General features: G+C 45.6%; 1 protein-coding gene across 1 annotated transcript in view; it reads right to left on the reverse strand.

The window, feature by feature from the left end:
- LOC133350765 (coiled-coil domain-containing protein 102A-like) overlaps nucleotides 1–15,464 on the reverse strand; it is an 81,073-nt gene that overhangs the window by 36,417 nt on the left and 29,192 nt on the right. Inside the window, exon 7 of the mRNA XM_061565486.1 lies at nucleotides 15,060–15,269. Coding sequence (XP_061421470.1) covers nucleotides 15,060–15,269 — 210 coding nt within the window. The remainder of the gene's footprint in view (nucleotides 1–15,059; nucleotides 15,270–15,464) is intronic.

Raw genomic sequence — 15,464 nt, forward strand, 5'->3', positions numbered from 1 at the left:
ACAAAAAAAACACACCAGACACTTTTCTGAAATGTGGCAGTCTGTGCACGAGCTCTAAAATACAGCAGATAAAGGTGCCACCGTGGAAGACTCAAAGTGGTGGCTCTACATTTAACCATTGTCTCGCTGCTATCTATTTCCTCTCTATTACACGAGACCACAATCCTGCCTGGAACGGTGCTGATCATAGTGCGCTCTGTGACAATCCCAAGATGGTCCGTTTATAGATTGCAGACAAAAATCCAATTATCTCTAGTCTGGCGGGTGTAGCCAGTTGCTGCTAATTTATGGCTTAAGCCTTGTGCGGTTGATCGCAGACCGGAGGCAAAACGTACTGACCCGTTTCAATGCTCAGTCTGTGCACACTGGCTCGCTATCTCACTTTCGGCAGCAAAAGAAATGTTGCTTTGTAGCAATGCGTATGTATTTTCCTTCCAGAGGCCCCGAGGGTTGGAGTTGAGACAGTAGCTCGTCCAATAAGAGGCATGTGTATTGCATTTTAAGTGCACGTGTTTAAAAAGTGTGCCAGGCAATGTGTGTGTTTATTTCAGGTGATTGATCGTTTGAATTTCCACAATTGGTTAGCTTCTCAGCGGTCCAGTCTCATAGGCCAGGTAGCTTATTAGGCTCCTCCGATTAGCACGGTTGGCTTAATACGGTGCTAAAGAAGTTGAACAACATACATACATTAGCATGTAACATAAGCATACGGCTATGAATGAGTTTGATTTGCAGTCATTGAATAACACGTGGTCTCCCTTAATTGCAGAGTTCTTGGGTGGGAGAAGTACCAATATATTTTTTAAGTGACATGAACTACACAAGTGTATCACCATTACATGGGGCCACCAATTTAATCCACAGCACAAATATAGCCTTCCTAATTAGGGCGCTGAAAATATTACCCATAATTGAGCCATTGCTAATGCTTGGTCTGCTTTTACCAACTGCTCACGCTAACTTTGTGCGTGATACATTGCCTATCGGATAGATGCCTCTTTAAATGTGTAGGATTGAACAACACTTACCAAACAGAACTCTATTGCATTTACAAAATATAAAACACATTCCTGCGGAGGGAGCTGGTAGTAACGTTGGGTTGCTCGGTCAATGGCCAGGGTCAACGGCGGCGTGATGCATTCCGCAAATATGCCCGACTGTGAGGGCGGGCACAAGCCGGTCTGAGTAGGTTAAACGTTGATACAGGTAGGAGCAACAGGTTCCACACTGCCCACCAGGGATTTTTTGTCTGTCGTGCATCGAAATGCAGCCCACCCATGCCCCCCCCCACCGACCGCCGAGCAGGGCCACGATTGGTTGAGGATGTCGGGGAGGGTGGGGGGAAGGTAAACACGCCCAATCATCCAACCCCCCCCCCAAACACCGAACGGGGCCGCCATTGGTAGAGGTGGGGTGTAAACACGCCCACTCATGCAATCCCCTCCCCACCGAACACCGAGCAACGCCGCGATTGGTTGACGATGTCGGGGAGGGTGGGGGGGGAAGGGTAAACATGCCCACTCATCCAACTGCCCCCCCCCCCTGAACGCCGCGCTGAGTGTGTGTGTGAGTCTGAGAGTGTGAGAGTGAGTGTATGTGTGTGAGTCTGAGAGTGTGAGTCTGAGAGTGTGAGAGTGAGTGTGTGTGTGAGTCTGAGAGTGTGAGAGTTAGTGTGTGTGAGTCTGAGAGTGTGTGTGTGTGTGGGAATCTGAGAGTGAATGTATGTGTGTGTGTGTGTCTTGAGAGTGTGAGAGTGAGTGTGTGTGAGTCTGAGAGTGTGAGAGTGAGTGTGTGTTTGTGAGTCTGAGAGTGTGAGTGTGTGTGAGTCTGAGAGTGAGTGTATGTGTGTGTGAGTCTGAGAGTGAGTGTGTGAGCCTGAGGGTGAGTGTGTGTGAGTCTGAGAGTGAGTGTGTGTGAGTCTGAGAGTGTGAGAGTGAGTGTGTGTGTTTGAGTCTGAGAGTGTGAGTGTAAGTGTATGTGTGTGTGAGAGTGAGTGTGTGTGAGTCTGAGAGTGTGAGAGTGAGTGTGTGTGAGTCTGAGAGTGTGAGAGTGAGTGTGTGTGTGAGTCTGAGAGTGTGAGTGTAAGTGTATGTGTGTGTGAGAGTGAGTGTGTGTGAGTCTGAGAGTGTGAGAGTGAGTGTGTGTGAGTCTGAGAGTGTGAGAGTGAGTGTGTGTGTGTGAGTCTGAGAGTGTGAGTGTAAGTGTATGTGTGTGTGAGAGTGAGTGTGTGTGAGTCTGAGAGTGTGAGAGTGAGTGTGTGTGAGTCTGAGAGTGTGAGAGTGAGTGTGTGTGTGTGAGTCTGAGTGTGAGTGTATGTGTGTGTGAGTCTGAGAGTGTGAGAGTGAGTGTGTGAGACTGAGAGTGAGTGTGTGAGTCTGAGAGTGAGTGTGTGAGTCTGAGAGTAAGTGTATGTGTGTGTGAGTCTGAGTGTGAGTGTGTGTGTGAGTCTGAGAGTGTGAGTGTGTGTGTCTGAGAGTGTGAGAGTGAGTGTGTGTGAGAGTGTGAGAGTGAGTGTGTGAGTCTGAGAGTGTGAGAGTGTGTGTGTGAGTCTGAGAGTGTGAGAGTGCGTGTGTGTGAGTCTGAGAGTGAGTGTGAGAGTGAGTGTATGTGTGTGTGAGTCTTAGTTACCTAGAGTGTTATACAGGTAGGAACAACAGGTTCCACACTGACCACCAGGGATTATGTGTCTGTCTGTCTGTCGTGTATATCCGGATTTCCGCCCACCCATGCACCTCCCCACCGAACATCGAGCTACGCCGCGATTGGTTGACGATGTCGGGGAGGGTGGGGGCTAAGGGTCAACATGCCCACTCATCCAACTGCCCCCCCCTGAACGCCGCGCTGTCCAACCAAGAACCTACCTGCCCACTCCGAAGGAACGTGTTAAGGGCACCACGGGGTGAGCAGCCCCTCCCCACCCAGCCCCTCCCCACCCTCCCCACCCAGCCCCTCCCCGCCCTCCCCTCCCCACCAAGTCCCACCCTCCGCATCCAGCCCCTCCCTCCCTCCCCACCCAGCCCCACCCCTCCTACCCCCCACCCAGCCCCTCCCCACCCAGCCCCTCCCCTCCCTCCCCACCCAGCCCCTCCCCACCCTCCCCACCCAGCCCCTCCCCACCCAGCCCCTCCCCACCCTCCCCACCCAGCCCCTCCCCACCCAGCCCCTCCCCACCCAGCTCCTCCCTGCACGACGGACACAATAATCCCCTGTGGGCTGGTGTAACCAGGTTACTACCAGTATAATTATGGTGTGAAAGACACTGGTGTGGTGGTAGCAACAGAATGGGATAGATTGTGTAGATTTGGCATTGACTGTAAGACAAATTTCTCATTGAAATGTCTGTCACCTTATCTGCAGTGCACATGAAGGTTAATTTCATGACTTCCGCAGACTTTTAAAGCCATTCAAGTTGTGAACGTGTGTTCTCGAGATATTGGTTAAGCAGAAATAAAACGTGACTTGCTTTCGTCTGCAACTTACTCTTATTACGCTAATATATTCTCCCAGCAAGTAATTATTTTTTATTGTGCGTTCACTGGGTCATATATTTATTTTTACCGTGTTGCGGATGCTGTGCCCCGGTTAAAAAATATGCACGTTTGATGTTCGCTCGAGACGATGAGGACTTGCACGCGCGAACGAGGCAGCAAAACTTAATTTCGGCGCATCCGTTATGTAAGCCGAAGAATTGCCAGAGCATCAACATTGTGAGATAATTATTTTTTTGCAAAGTGTGACCAACAAAGGGCAAAAGGGTCGTTGAGAGGCCCCGTGAGATTGTTGTTTTCGATGCAGAAATGCACCACCGGTCATGTCAGCCACTTAGCGTCGCTATCAGCGCTTCATTCCGTTGCGGCGGGAATCCCACCTCTTTATTTTTTTTGGGGGGGGGGGGGGGGGGCACGGCTATTACCACCGCGGTTTTGGCCTCGTTCAGAGTTTTGGCGCACCGCAAACGACTCGACGCGCGGGAGAGGGATGAGAATTGACGTGGACCGAATGGCAAAGTCTGTAAAGAAAAATGGCCACCGCGCCGTTGCACGCCCGCAGATAAAAAAAACTACACACACGAGACGCAGCTGCTGCTCACTGCCTTACAATGTATGCTACGTTTCTAAGGCAACGTAATTAGTTCGATGCAAAAGTGTGTAAGAACAACAACAACAATTTAACACGTAGGCTTTCGCGACCAATATTATTCATAATATAGGTTTTTGGAATTACACAATTCCTTATAAGGGAAACACATACCAATGGATAACAATTGAATGATTACCAATCTATATAATTACAATATCCTACCCCTCCTTGCCTCGAATCACTGCACCAGATTGAATTGAATTAAATGATGACGTTACCCTGATGCTGCTCTATTTAAGACCGGAAGCAACAGGAGAGCTTTACCATTCTTGCCCGATGAAGCTGATTGTAATTATCAGTGAAACGTCGGACTACTCAAATTTTAAAATGCTGTTGATTCTCTCTTCAGCACACCGGTGGGCTAAAGAAGTCAATTAATTTGTCCTTTGAAAACGTGACACATTTTTTACTGTTTGGCCGTGTCGGGTGGTGGAGGGTTACGACACATTTATAAATAACGCGATCTGACCCAAAAACCTATATTATGAAAAACAACAACGAAAATTACAACATAAATTACCATTTCAAAAAAATGCATACATTCCAAGACTGCTCGTATAAGTTGCTGTAGGGTAACACAACGTTTGCAAGTGATGTAGGCAACAAAGCTGTAGGCGAAGATAATGGTGCAATGCTCCGTCGTCGTAAAGTATTAAGCTTTGGTTTTCGAGAGATGAAGGTGAAAATACCATACTCGAGTAGCATTAACACTGGCACCAAGTTCAACCTGGCAATTAGGGAAACGATTCTCTAATGCATTACGCTCTGTAGATTTGTATTAGCACATAACAGCGCGTGCCGTATGTAATCGTGACTTATGGGGATTAGCAGTTTATACATAATAATTGTACTTGTCACTTTTCCTTGTTACCATCGTCAGCTAAATTATGTAAAAATGTAATATGAGTGAGTCTTTCACGAAGACACTTTGATCTTTCAAATACCCTGATTCACACATTTATCTGCAGATCAGTGCCTGGAATTTGGTTGGTCGTTGGGTCAGATTGAAAGTGTATCTCAATTCATAACTGCCCATTACATTCCTTCCCTGGATGGCTTCCGTGCCTACTGAAGCCTATTGCATTGTTGGAGACGTTTCAATCCGATGATGGCTGTTATCTTATTTTAATTAATAGAGCATCAGTAAGTCTCAAGACAATTATTTTTAGGAGAATCCTGTAAAGATTTTAGCATTTCGGGGTCATGTTGTGATGTGTAATCCCAATTGAGTAATCTGCAGGTATTTTTTTTTACATTGTATGTTATGCTGATCATATTTGAATTCAAATTAACGACTTCCATTTTGCCACGATGACCGTATTAGTTGTGTTTAAGGTGACACGAAAACACGTAAAATGAATCGGCATTGAAAAGGCTTCCATCTCCCACCCTAAAACATTCCCAAGGGAAGTTGCTGATATACGACCCTAAACAGCTGGGCACATTTCACTCAGCCCGATGGAAACAGGACTCATAACCCACAGGCTTGTGCTTCGTCCCAAAGGGCAACCATGGACATCCACTCATTGCTTCTTGAACAATTAATTGCTTCTTGAGCAATTTCCCCGCACCTACGATTAGCACGGTTGGCTGCGTGCGGTGCGAAATAAGTTCAGCGTACACACATCGACTCACACAGAGACCCAGAGTTTGTTGTCCTTCCCCTCGCACCTCCGATTAGCACGGTTGACTACGTACGGTGCAAAAGAAGTTCATCGTACATACATGCAGTTATAGGCAATTTTATGAAGAGCCAACACAGACCGGTATGAAAAATAAGAATAGGTTTTACCCTTTCTGTCACTAAAACATGTGTTAAGATGTTCAAACACCACGTAGATATATTTTTGCAAGGCATCAAGTCATCAAGTCTGCATTAACCACACGCACTTGTAGGTGAACATGCAACCAAACATGCTCTGATAACACTGGTCAACAAAAAAAAAGATTTTTTTCTGGCCTGGACTTTTGCAGTTGTTTTAGACTAATTTCAGGGTGCTGATTCCAAATCTGATCTCAGATTTGCTCTATCACATCTCATTTTATGCTATCGGCATACCCCATTTTCATTTATTTTACCCGAAATTAACTCTGTCACTTATGATTGCAAGTTGTTGCGAGTCAGTGACTGTTTTAGTGTTAAAATATGGTGCAGTATTTTTAGGATAGTGTGTTTATAATATCATTTTATGTAGATAGCCACATTTATTTAATATTTTTCTTATGCAGTTTTAATTGAAAATGCAATATTTGATATCTCAAAAACCTGATGTGATAGACAAAAACTGATGCCAGATTTGGAATCAGCACCCCAAAATAACCTTAAAACCGTTGGAATACCTTATGCCAGAAAAAGTGTGTTGACCAGTGTAATAATAAACGCATTGTTTTTGAAACTGATTGGCCTACAACAGAGACAGCCAACTTGATTGCCTAGTCTCACCGGTGTTAGACCAGAGAGCGCCAAAAGGCGAAACAGCACACAAAGGCAATGCACGTATCGCAGCAGAGCGACGATCGTGCACATCGGACTACTGATGCCGGTCATAACCTCAACACCGTGGCCACGTTGAGACTTTCGGAAGGCCAACTGGCCCGACTGCGAAAACGAAAACCGAAACCCAATCGAAGAACCTGGAGCCGAAACCTGAATACATTGATAAAGTCATTAGAACAATTTTGACATTTGCTGCAAGAAAACAACATCCTGGGGGGGGGGGGGGGGGGGGGGGATTGGAAAAGCTACATCGCCATGTTGACAATGAGAAACAGAAATACCCTTGAAAGATTTGATCAGAAGCAGTCACCAAGATAAGGGCACCACGCTGCTGGATTTCCTAAACTCTGTACGGAGAAAAATGTTGCGAAGATTTTACTGCATATTTGTAAAAATTTTACTTAAAGCTTTCGTGACTGCAGGAATTAATATTATTTGGATCTTTTGGTAACGTTACGTGACTTTACCTAATAGGGCCGTCCATAAATGACATCACTCGATTTTGGACAATTTTTGACCCCCCCCCTCGTCACACGGCGTCACAAAAAGTCAGACCCCCCTCAAATGACGTCACAAAGCTCTGCCCCCCCCCAAAAAACATGCTTCAAACCGCTTTAAACTATTGTCATTATAGTGCGTATTTAATGTGGCGCTGCACTCTGATATAGGAGAACACATTTATTAAAAAGTCTATTTAATTAAGTAGAACGTGTTGTCTATATTTATTTAAAGTTGCGCATTTTGATGTGACGTCCCATTTCTCAACCCCCCCCCCTCGTCACACATCGTGACAAATGTCTGACCCCCCACCCCCCCAGGTGCGTGACGTCATTTATGAACGTCCCCAAAGACCCAAAGAATATGCATATTTTTACTTCATTAACTCCGGCTGTGAAACGTCGCGGCGCCTCTGGAACCTAGGTGCCTTAAAACCAACAGAGCACAGACCACCAAATACCACAGCGGATGATGTGGCTTCCTGCATGCTATCCTGCTGAAAGGCACAAAGTGGACGAGCTCACCAAATGAGCTGTCTGTAAACGACTCATCATCACCTTCAGCCATCTACCGCAAGAAACAGATCTAACGACTGCTGGTGAACAGAGTGGATCAACGTGGGCAGCCGGATTAAACACCTAATTCGGGACCCAAATATCCGCACCTTTTGGCTTTGACATTCGAAGACAGTGGTGTAACCGTGAATTGCATGAGAACATCAAAAAGCCGATGCACACATCTCCTTCATGAATAGAAAATTAAAGACAAGCCACTGTTGTCTTCGCTCCTTCAACACAGGGATAGTAACACTACATGAAGTCTCTGCTGAAGCACTCTTGTGGCTATCAGACCTCAACATTTTGCCTTTAGCTCATGAACATGTTGCCATATGCAAGAATATAATATCTTTATTCTTAGGTTTTTTCGGTAAAGTCACGTAGGTAAAACATTAAAATTAATAAAAGTAAAATAAAATAAAAATCACGACGTTTCGGAGGCAACACAAGCTTCCGTCTTCAGGTGGAACCGTCACAGCCACGACAGCTGTATCAAGTAAATGAGAGATTGCAGGAGCTACCACTCCGTTTATTTAAGGGTTGGAGAGGGGGGAAGGGCCAAGTACAGCACACTTTGTATGGCGTTATTATTTAGCTATGGGAGTAAATCAGAGAACGTCAGAGGGAATCCATGCAGAACAGGGGGAGCACATACAGTGAGGGAAAAAAGTATTTGATCCCCTGCTGATTTTGTACGTTTGCCCACTGACATCCTTGGAGAGCTCTTTGGTCTTGGCCATGGTGGAGAGTTTGGAATCTGATTGATTGCTTCTGTGAACAGGTGTCTTTTATACAGGTAACAAGCTGAGATTAGGAGCACTCCCTTGAAGAGTGTGCTCCTAATCTCAGCTCGTTACCTGTATAAAAGACACCTGGGAGCCAGAAATATGTCTGATTGAGAAGGGGTCAACTACTTATTACCCTCATTAAAATACAAATCAATTTATAACATTTTTTACATGCGTTTTTCTGGATTTTGTTGTTGTTATTATGTCTCTCACTGTTCAAATAAACCTACCATTAAAATTATAGACTGCTCATTTCTTTGTCAGTGGCCAAACGTACAAAATCAGCAGGGGATCAAATACTTTTTTCCCTCACTGTACAAACTCCACACAGAGAGAAACCCGAGTCAGGAATCGAACCCAGGCTCTTCTTTCTGTCAGCGCAAATGTGTCCATTCTGCCACCCTGCCTAAGTTATCGTCAGTGACTGGTCTGGCCCAATTTGCCATCATCAATGTCGTTATCTCTACATTCATATAAGTGCTCCAATAATTCTCATCAGCTGTCTATTGGTGTAATTTGGGCTGTACTTTAGCTCAGGAGCACTTACGACGTATTCTGTCTCATGCCACTGACAACTTTGGGCAACCATAGGCCTCCACTTGTCACGATGTTTTGCCATCAGTGGGAGCGCTGTCCACCCTTTAACTTACACCTACAGCTGTACTCAGCAGAAATGGCCAGGTCGCTTGCAATCGGGAGGTTTGCGAGGTCATATCCTATTTGGGGGTTGACTCAGTCCATCATCCTCCCTCTGAAGTCTACATTGAGTACTACTTTGTGGAGGAGTCAACAGTAGTTATGCTATGAATAATCTCGTCACGGCCATAGGAATTTGGAATGATGCCACTGGCTCAGAGTTTCTAAACGAAACATTAGCATTGCTTCCATGCTCATTTGTGCAAGAAATCACTTTGACTTGATGCGGAAGTAATTTTTGTAACAATCCAAAATGTACGTTTAAATTTGTATTTATTTAAATGTGTATCGCTACAAATCAGTGTCGTGCATTTATGCATTTAGGACTTGTGTAAATACTTTGCATAAGCCATCGCCAATGGACTATGATAAAACTGTGCGCTTAACAGAACTCTATTTCCACTTACTGTGCATTACCTGTATGGAAGCCCAGCCAGACCCTGTCAAATTTTGCTTGGCTCAAAAAGAAGATTACAGCAACGGCAATGTTGGCTGCCGAGTTATTTTGTCGAATCTTGCCAGCGACTAGAAGGACTGGGGCAGTGGGCTTATTATTTTGAGTCTAATCGAGTCATAGGAAGCAAAAAAAAACGGAGTTGTAGGCTTTTTTGGAATTATCCATTCAACATTTGTGACATTCTCCTACAAATGCAATGTCTCCATCCTTTTATGTTGCCTCGAATAAGACGCCTCTGTGCTGAACCAGAACTTTAACCCTTCCACCAAATTACCGAAGGGTCATGCTGTGTGCGGTGACATGCACGGCCTGTGCTCAGTTTGCTCGCTTGTGGGGATTTTTCTTATACATACACAAAGACAAAAATCCCCCGTATAGCCTTAATGGACTGTAGGGCCAAGTGCTGTTAGCGAGCACCTATTAAGTCGGGCACAGCACACGAGGGGGTGGGTGGCCAACACCACGCCCGGCCGCCTTTGTCTCCCTAGTGGCGATGTTTACACATCGCACCAGTTACTCATTTGAGGCTGAGTCGACCTAGGGGCTATATACACACACGTTCATTTGTATGCAGAGGAAATGTCCCAGAAGCCTAATTCTGCTCTTGCGTTGGCTCACACCGCCCATTCAGCGAGCAGCTGCTGCCTCCTGGTGACAATTTAAAAAAATGCTTCACAAGGCCAATGGCCGGCATGGGAACATGCCCGATTATGAAGTCACCGGTGCATTTCTTCTTCACGCAGTTGTGAAAAAAAAAACAGCCACCCGAGTTCGATTCCTGGTCACGTTAGTGGCAAGCTATAATCTGAACCGGTGCAGGGGCAAACCACCCATTCACCACACCCACACCGACCATTGTGGTGGAGTGCGGTCAAGAAATCCCCACGGCAATGCGGTGTGGAGGAGGCTTTCGTCGTGTTGAACATTTGCTGTCAATGAATATTGTTTTAATGCGGAATCGTATTGTTTGTCCTCTGTGGTCTACGTGGCTGATCATGGGGGGGGGGGGGGGCACAGCTACAAAGAGATTGGCTAATAATTATAAGATTGTGAGTTTGAAACCTGTTGGAGAGCTTCCCTCCAATCCCTCCAACCCTCCTGGGATGATACAAGTAAACCCGTAAAAGCAAAGTTTTTCACTATAAATCCTTTATATGCGTGGCGGCTAGAGTCCTCTCGTCCTCTGGCTTGAGATGGCTGCCATCTATGGGTCAGATGATTGTCTGCCAGTATTAAGCAATTGGTAATTAAATATTTAATTTGTTTTCCCTAAACAGTGTAAAATTTTGGGAATTTTTTTTCACGAACATTAATTGTCTCGCACAACGAGTCTGTGTGGAAAATGTCAGCTCGATTGGATCACGGGAAGTGTGTTAAAAAACGACCGAAAGATTTGCACGGTCGTAAGCAAGCAAGCAAGCACGCAAGCAAGCAAGCAAGCACGCAAGCAAGCAAGCGAACTTAATATAAAGGATTTAAAAATGAGCACCACTTGTTTTTGACAAGTCAACAGTCGATGTTCTCTTCTCTTAATAGACTCCAGCCAAGGGAATGAGGGATGTCAATGCCTGGCTCAGGACCGCGAACAGGAAGAGATGAGTGTGCTGCCCATTGCTCAGCTGAGCAGCAAACTACTTTGTTTAATGTATTCTGTAGTTGCACTTGGAAGTCTGATGAATACTGAAGTGACTCTAACAACTGTTCAGAAAAGTTCTTCGGCACATATTTAAAATGTATTTTTCATGATAACAGTGGGATACATCAGTAAGGATAGAAAACTCGAAAAAGTGTGGGATGCTCAATAATTTACACTCCTTTAAATCTGGGACAGGAATCATTAACATATATATTTAAAGTATCTCTTTCATGTGAGACTTGGAGTGTATATTAATTATCAATCATATTCGGTATTTACAAGGAAATTGGTCCATTAAAATGCAGTATAATCTCTTTTTTCCTGCTAGGTGGCCACGAGATGACAATACTGCGTGGATTATTGAATATATCTGTGTCACCTCCCATATATGCATGCGTTTCCAGTTTCTTCCCACATGTTAAATACTCCGAAATGAAATTGACCAAACATAAACATTCCAGGATCTTCCTGAAATGAGTCCCAAGACTCACTGAGGCTTTCCATAAATAGCTAAACACGGGTATTGCAATGATTGTTATTACAACTATGCAAGATAGCAATATGAACACTAGCCCATTATTCATAGCTACATGAGAGTCATTTAAAATGTTTTATATCGTTTAGCTACGAGGATAAATAAACATGGTAAGCACAGAGATGCATGTGTTTGTGGTGCTTGAGAGGTGAGAGCGAGTGGATTGCAGAGATAATCATGTGTGAGATTTCCACCCACAGAATAATGAGATGTCCTATGGAAGGCCTGCACAAGGCTATCTCCAGTAGGTCGTTCTGTGTGGAAGTTGGAGAGTTATGTGTGGACTTTGTCCAGGCCCACCACAATTTATCACAACTTAAGATAATGTTTGAATTCACCTTTTTTTGTTGTCAAACATTGTACTACACGTAGTAGTAGTTGTACATCTTAAGCATGCAGTGATGTTCTGTGTGTTCGTTTATAATAACCCCTCGGTGTGTGCAAAGTCATCACAATGTTTTTGTGATTTTAAGTGCATACGTGTTACCCGTGCACAGCACTCTGCTCAATTTGTGCTCCTTCATTTCCGTCGGCGTTTTGGGACTTACTTCATACTTTCACGCAGCGTGATAATAAAGTTAGAATCGACGATGAAGATGAAGCACCCCATTTGCCCGCCTACGGGTAAACATTTCTGTGAGCATTGCACGTTGTCACGAGGCTGCATTAAGCGAGTTCCTTACATGATAATTGGTTTTTTACCCTTCTATCTGGCAACAAAACTGACACCTTTTTACAAGGAGTCATGTTTGCATAAAAAGGTGTCAGTTTTGTTGCCAGAGAGAAGGGTTAAAAAACAATTATCATATTTTTACTGGCAAATGAGGTTCCCATAGAGTTCCTTACAGTTATCGTGGCCAACGGCCACTGATTGACATCGACGAAAATCCGCATTGGACATTTTTACATCGTGCATCCCACATGCTGGTGTCACGCTGCCTGCCACTCGTCAATCTCGGACCACCCCACTGGCTTGCAACGCGTGCATTGCTCACCTTCCACCGCAAGGGGTCTAGCCTCATCTCCTGCGGGCGAATCGAGGGAGTCCGTACACGGTGATCCATTTACAGATACCACGCTAATTTTACGTGTGAGTCGTGTGACCTCGGTCTGGTGTTTGTGTGTGATTGGTTACAAGAGACATTTGTGTGTCGGGACAGTGCCGATGCGGAACAATTGCGTGGCGCTATTGCTCACCTGACATGAGCCCCGTGGGGTTTTCTTTTGTGAGTCACGTTGGAGGCCGTGTGTGTGATGTGTGTGCACGACCCGGAAAACCATGACACATCAAAGGGCTCGGCTTACGGATCATTGGATTTTGCAAGCAAATCACAATGCCTATGTTGGCCTCAGTGTACGAAGAGTGTTTTTAGAAATGTTATTGAGGCTTTTCATGAGTATCAGCAGAGTTCAGAGATTGTACAAGAATATTGATATTGGTGGGAGACACGTAAACGTTGAGTTAAGAATGTGAAGGTAGTGCAACGTTGCAATTGTGCTTGCTCATGCCACCAAGGCCTTTAGAGAGATATCTCGTGTATTTTGGCCTACTCTTTCAGGACGGCCAGTAGTCTTGGAAGAGGTGGGAGTAGCACATGCCACCCCACGTGCTCTTCCATTTGAATAATTGTGCGGTTACCCATTTACACTGCTGGCTGGACAAAGAATTAAAGAAACGTACTCATTGTATTCTTGGTTCTTTCGGTAAAGTCACGTAGAAGGAAAATAATAAAATAATAAAACATATATAACAATACAATTATCACGACATTTCGACTGCAACACAAGCAATCGTCATCAGGTGTGAAATCCACAGCAAAAAAATTGAAAAAAGTGGCGTTTTTTTCCTAACGTCAGCACCACGGACAGCGATTTGGCAGTTGGTCAGATGGACGAGTCCATCTATGTTCGGAAAAGAGGAGGGGGGAGAAGAAAATGGAATGCGGTCTGAAAGTCACTGTAAGCGTGAACACAATCAATTGTATCAAAACGTACTCATTGTTTCAACTGCTGCACCTGGAAATAGAATTTGCGACCGCTGCATTGCAAGTCCAGGGTGCTAACCATCACACCACGGCAGTTTCAAGAGAGGATGACCATATTATTAACGCGTGATCATTGTTGTAAGCAAGGAGCATACACCATCACGCAAACACCGGTCATCATCGCGGCGGATTTTGGCGAGCCATCAAACAAAGAAGGTCACTGCATCGCGCTCTTGTGTCCGATATTCGGAAGCCACTGGAGCTACGAACTTTTAAATATATATTGCAAATGTATTTCTTTAGAACTGCTTTAGTTTTTATTTTGGTGTCCTTGCCACCGCGTACCTCCGATTAGCACTGTTGGCTACGTACGATGTGAAAGAAGTTCAACTTAAATTTCGATTTAAAGCTTTCGTGGCGGCAGTGATTCATATTTTCGGTAAAGTCACGTAGAAGGGAAATAATAGAATAATAAAAATTAAACATAACAAAATTCTCACGACGTTTCGGCCAACACCGCAAGCAGCCGTCCGCAGGTGAAGAACAGAGCTGTCAGAAAGACAGCGTCCTAATGAACGCTGCTAAGCTTGGCAGCGTATTTTAAGCTGGGTGGGAGGAGAGAACCAAGAAACACGTTCCTTCGGAGTGGGCAGGTAGGAACTTGGTTGGACAGCGCATTCGTGCACGACAGACAAATATGCACGACAGACAAATAATCCCTGGTGGGCAGTGTGGAACCTGTTGTTCCTACCTGTATAGACAAATAATCCCTGGTGGGCAGTGTGGAACCTGTTGTTCCTACCTGTATAGAACAAATAATCCCTGGTGGGCAGTGTGGAACCTGCTGTTCCTACCTGTATAAAAGATCACTTGACTTGAGGTAGCCAGGCAGCCAGCCAGGTAGCCAGCCCCCTTAACTATCGGCTCCTCCCCCTTACCCCCCCCCCTCCCTCAGGCCCCTTCGCTGACCCCCCCTCCCTTAGGCTCCTCCCCTGACCCCCCCCAATATCCTTAGGCCCCTCCCCTGACCCTCCTCCCTTAGGCCCCTCCCCTCTCCGTACCAGGCAGTAGGTCTCCACCAATCAAAGAGCTGTTTATATTATATATATATTTTTATGCACGACAGACAGACAGACAAAAAATCCCTGGTGGGCAGTGTGGAACATTGTTCCTACCTGTATAAGTTCAACATACACACATACGTAAGCAGGCAAGGCCCTCTCTAACAAGGGGCCATCCGTCGGTCGGTCGGTCGGTCAGTCAGTCGCACCTTGTTCTTCTCGTAGAGCTGGGCCTGCACTGAGCGCAAGTCAGCGTCGCTGGCGCTCGCCGTCTGCTTGCTGCGCTTGGACAGCTGCTCCTCGAGATCATCCAGTTGCAGGCGCAGCTTCTTGTTGTCGCGCTCGAGCGCCAGCTTCTCCGTGTCGAGGCGCTCGCGTTTGCCCCACTCGGCCGCGTTCTCCGCCTGCAGCCGCTCCAGCTTTTGGTCCCCACAAGGCGTGGCGGGGCAGGAGGGTTATGGGTCAGGGGGTTAGGGATTAAGGGTTAAAGTTCAGAGGGCGGGGGGGGGGGTGATGCAAGTTCGTTTTTACGTAACCAATTTTTTTTACCAGATTGTTGGTATCATGAGATTCAGTATTGGTTCGGAACGCTCGCAAAGCAGTAAGCATTCAGA

The sequence above is a fragment of the Lethenteron reissneri genome, chromosome 35 (assembly GCF_015708825.2).
Source record: "Lethenteron reissneri isolate LAM-NWPU_2019-01 chromosome 35, ASM1570882v1, whole genome shotgun sequence".
NCBI classification, from domain to species: Eukaryota; Metazoa; Chordata; class Hyperoartia; order Petromyzontiformes; family Petromyzontidae; genus Lethenteron; species Lethenteron reissneri.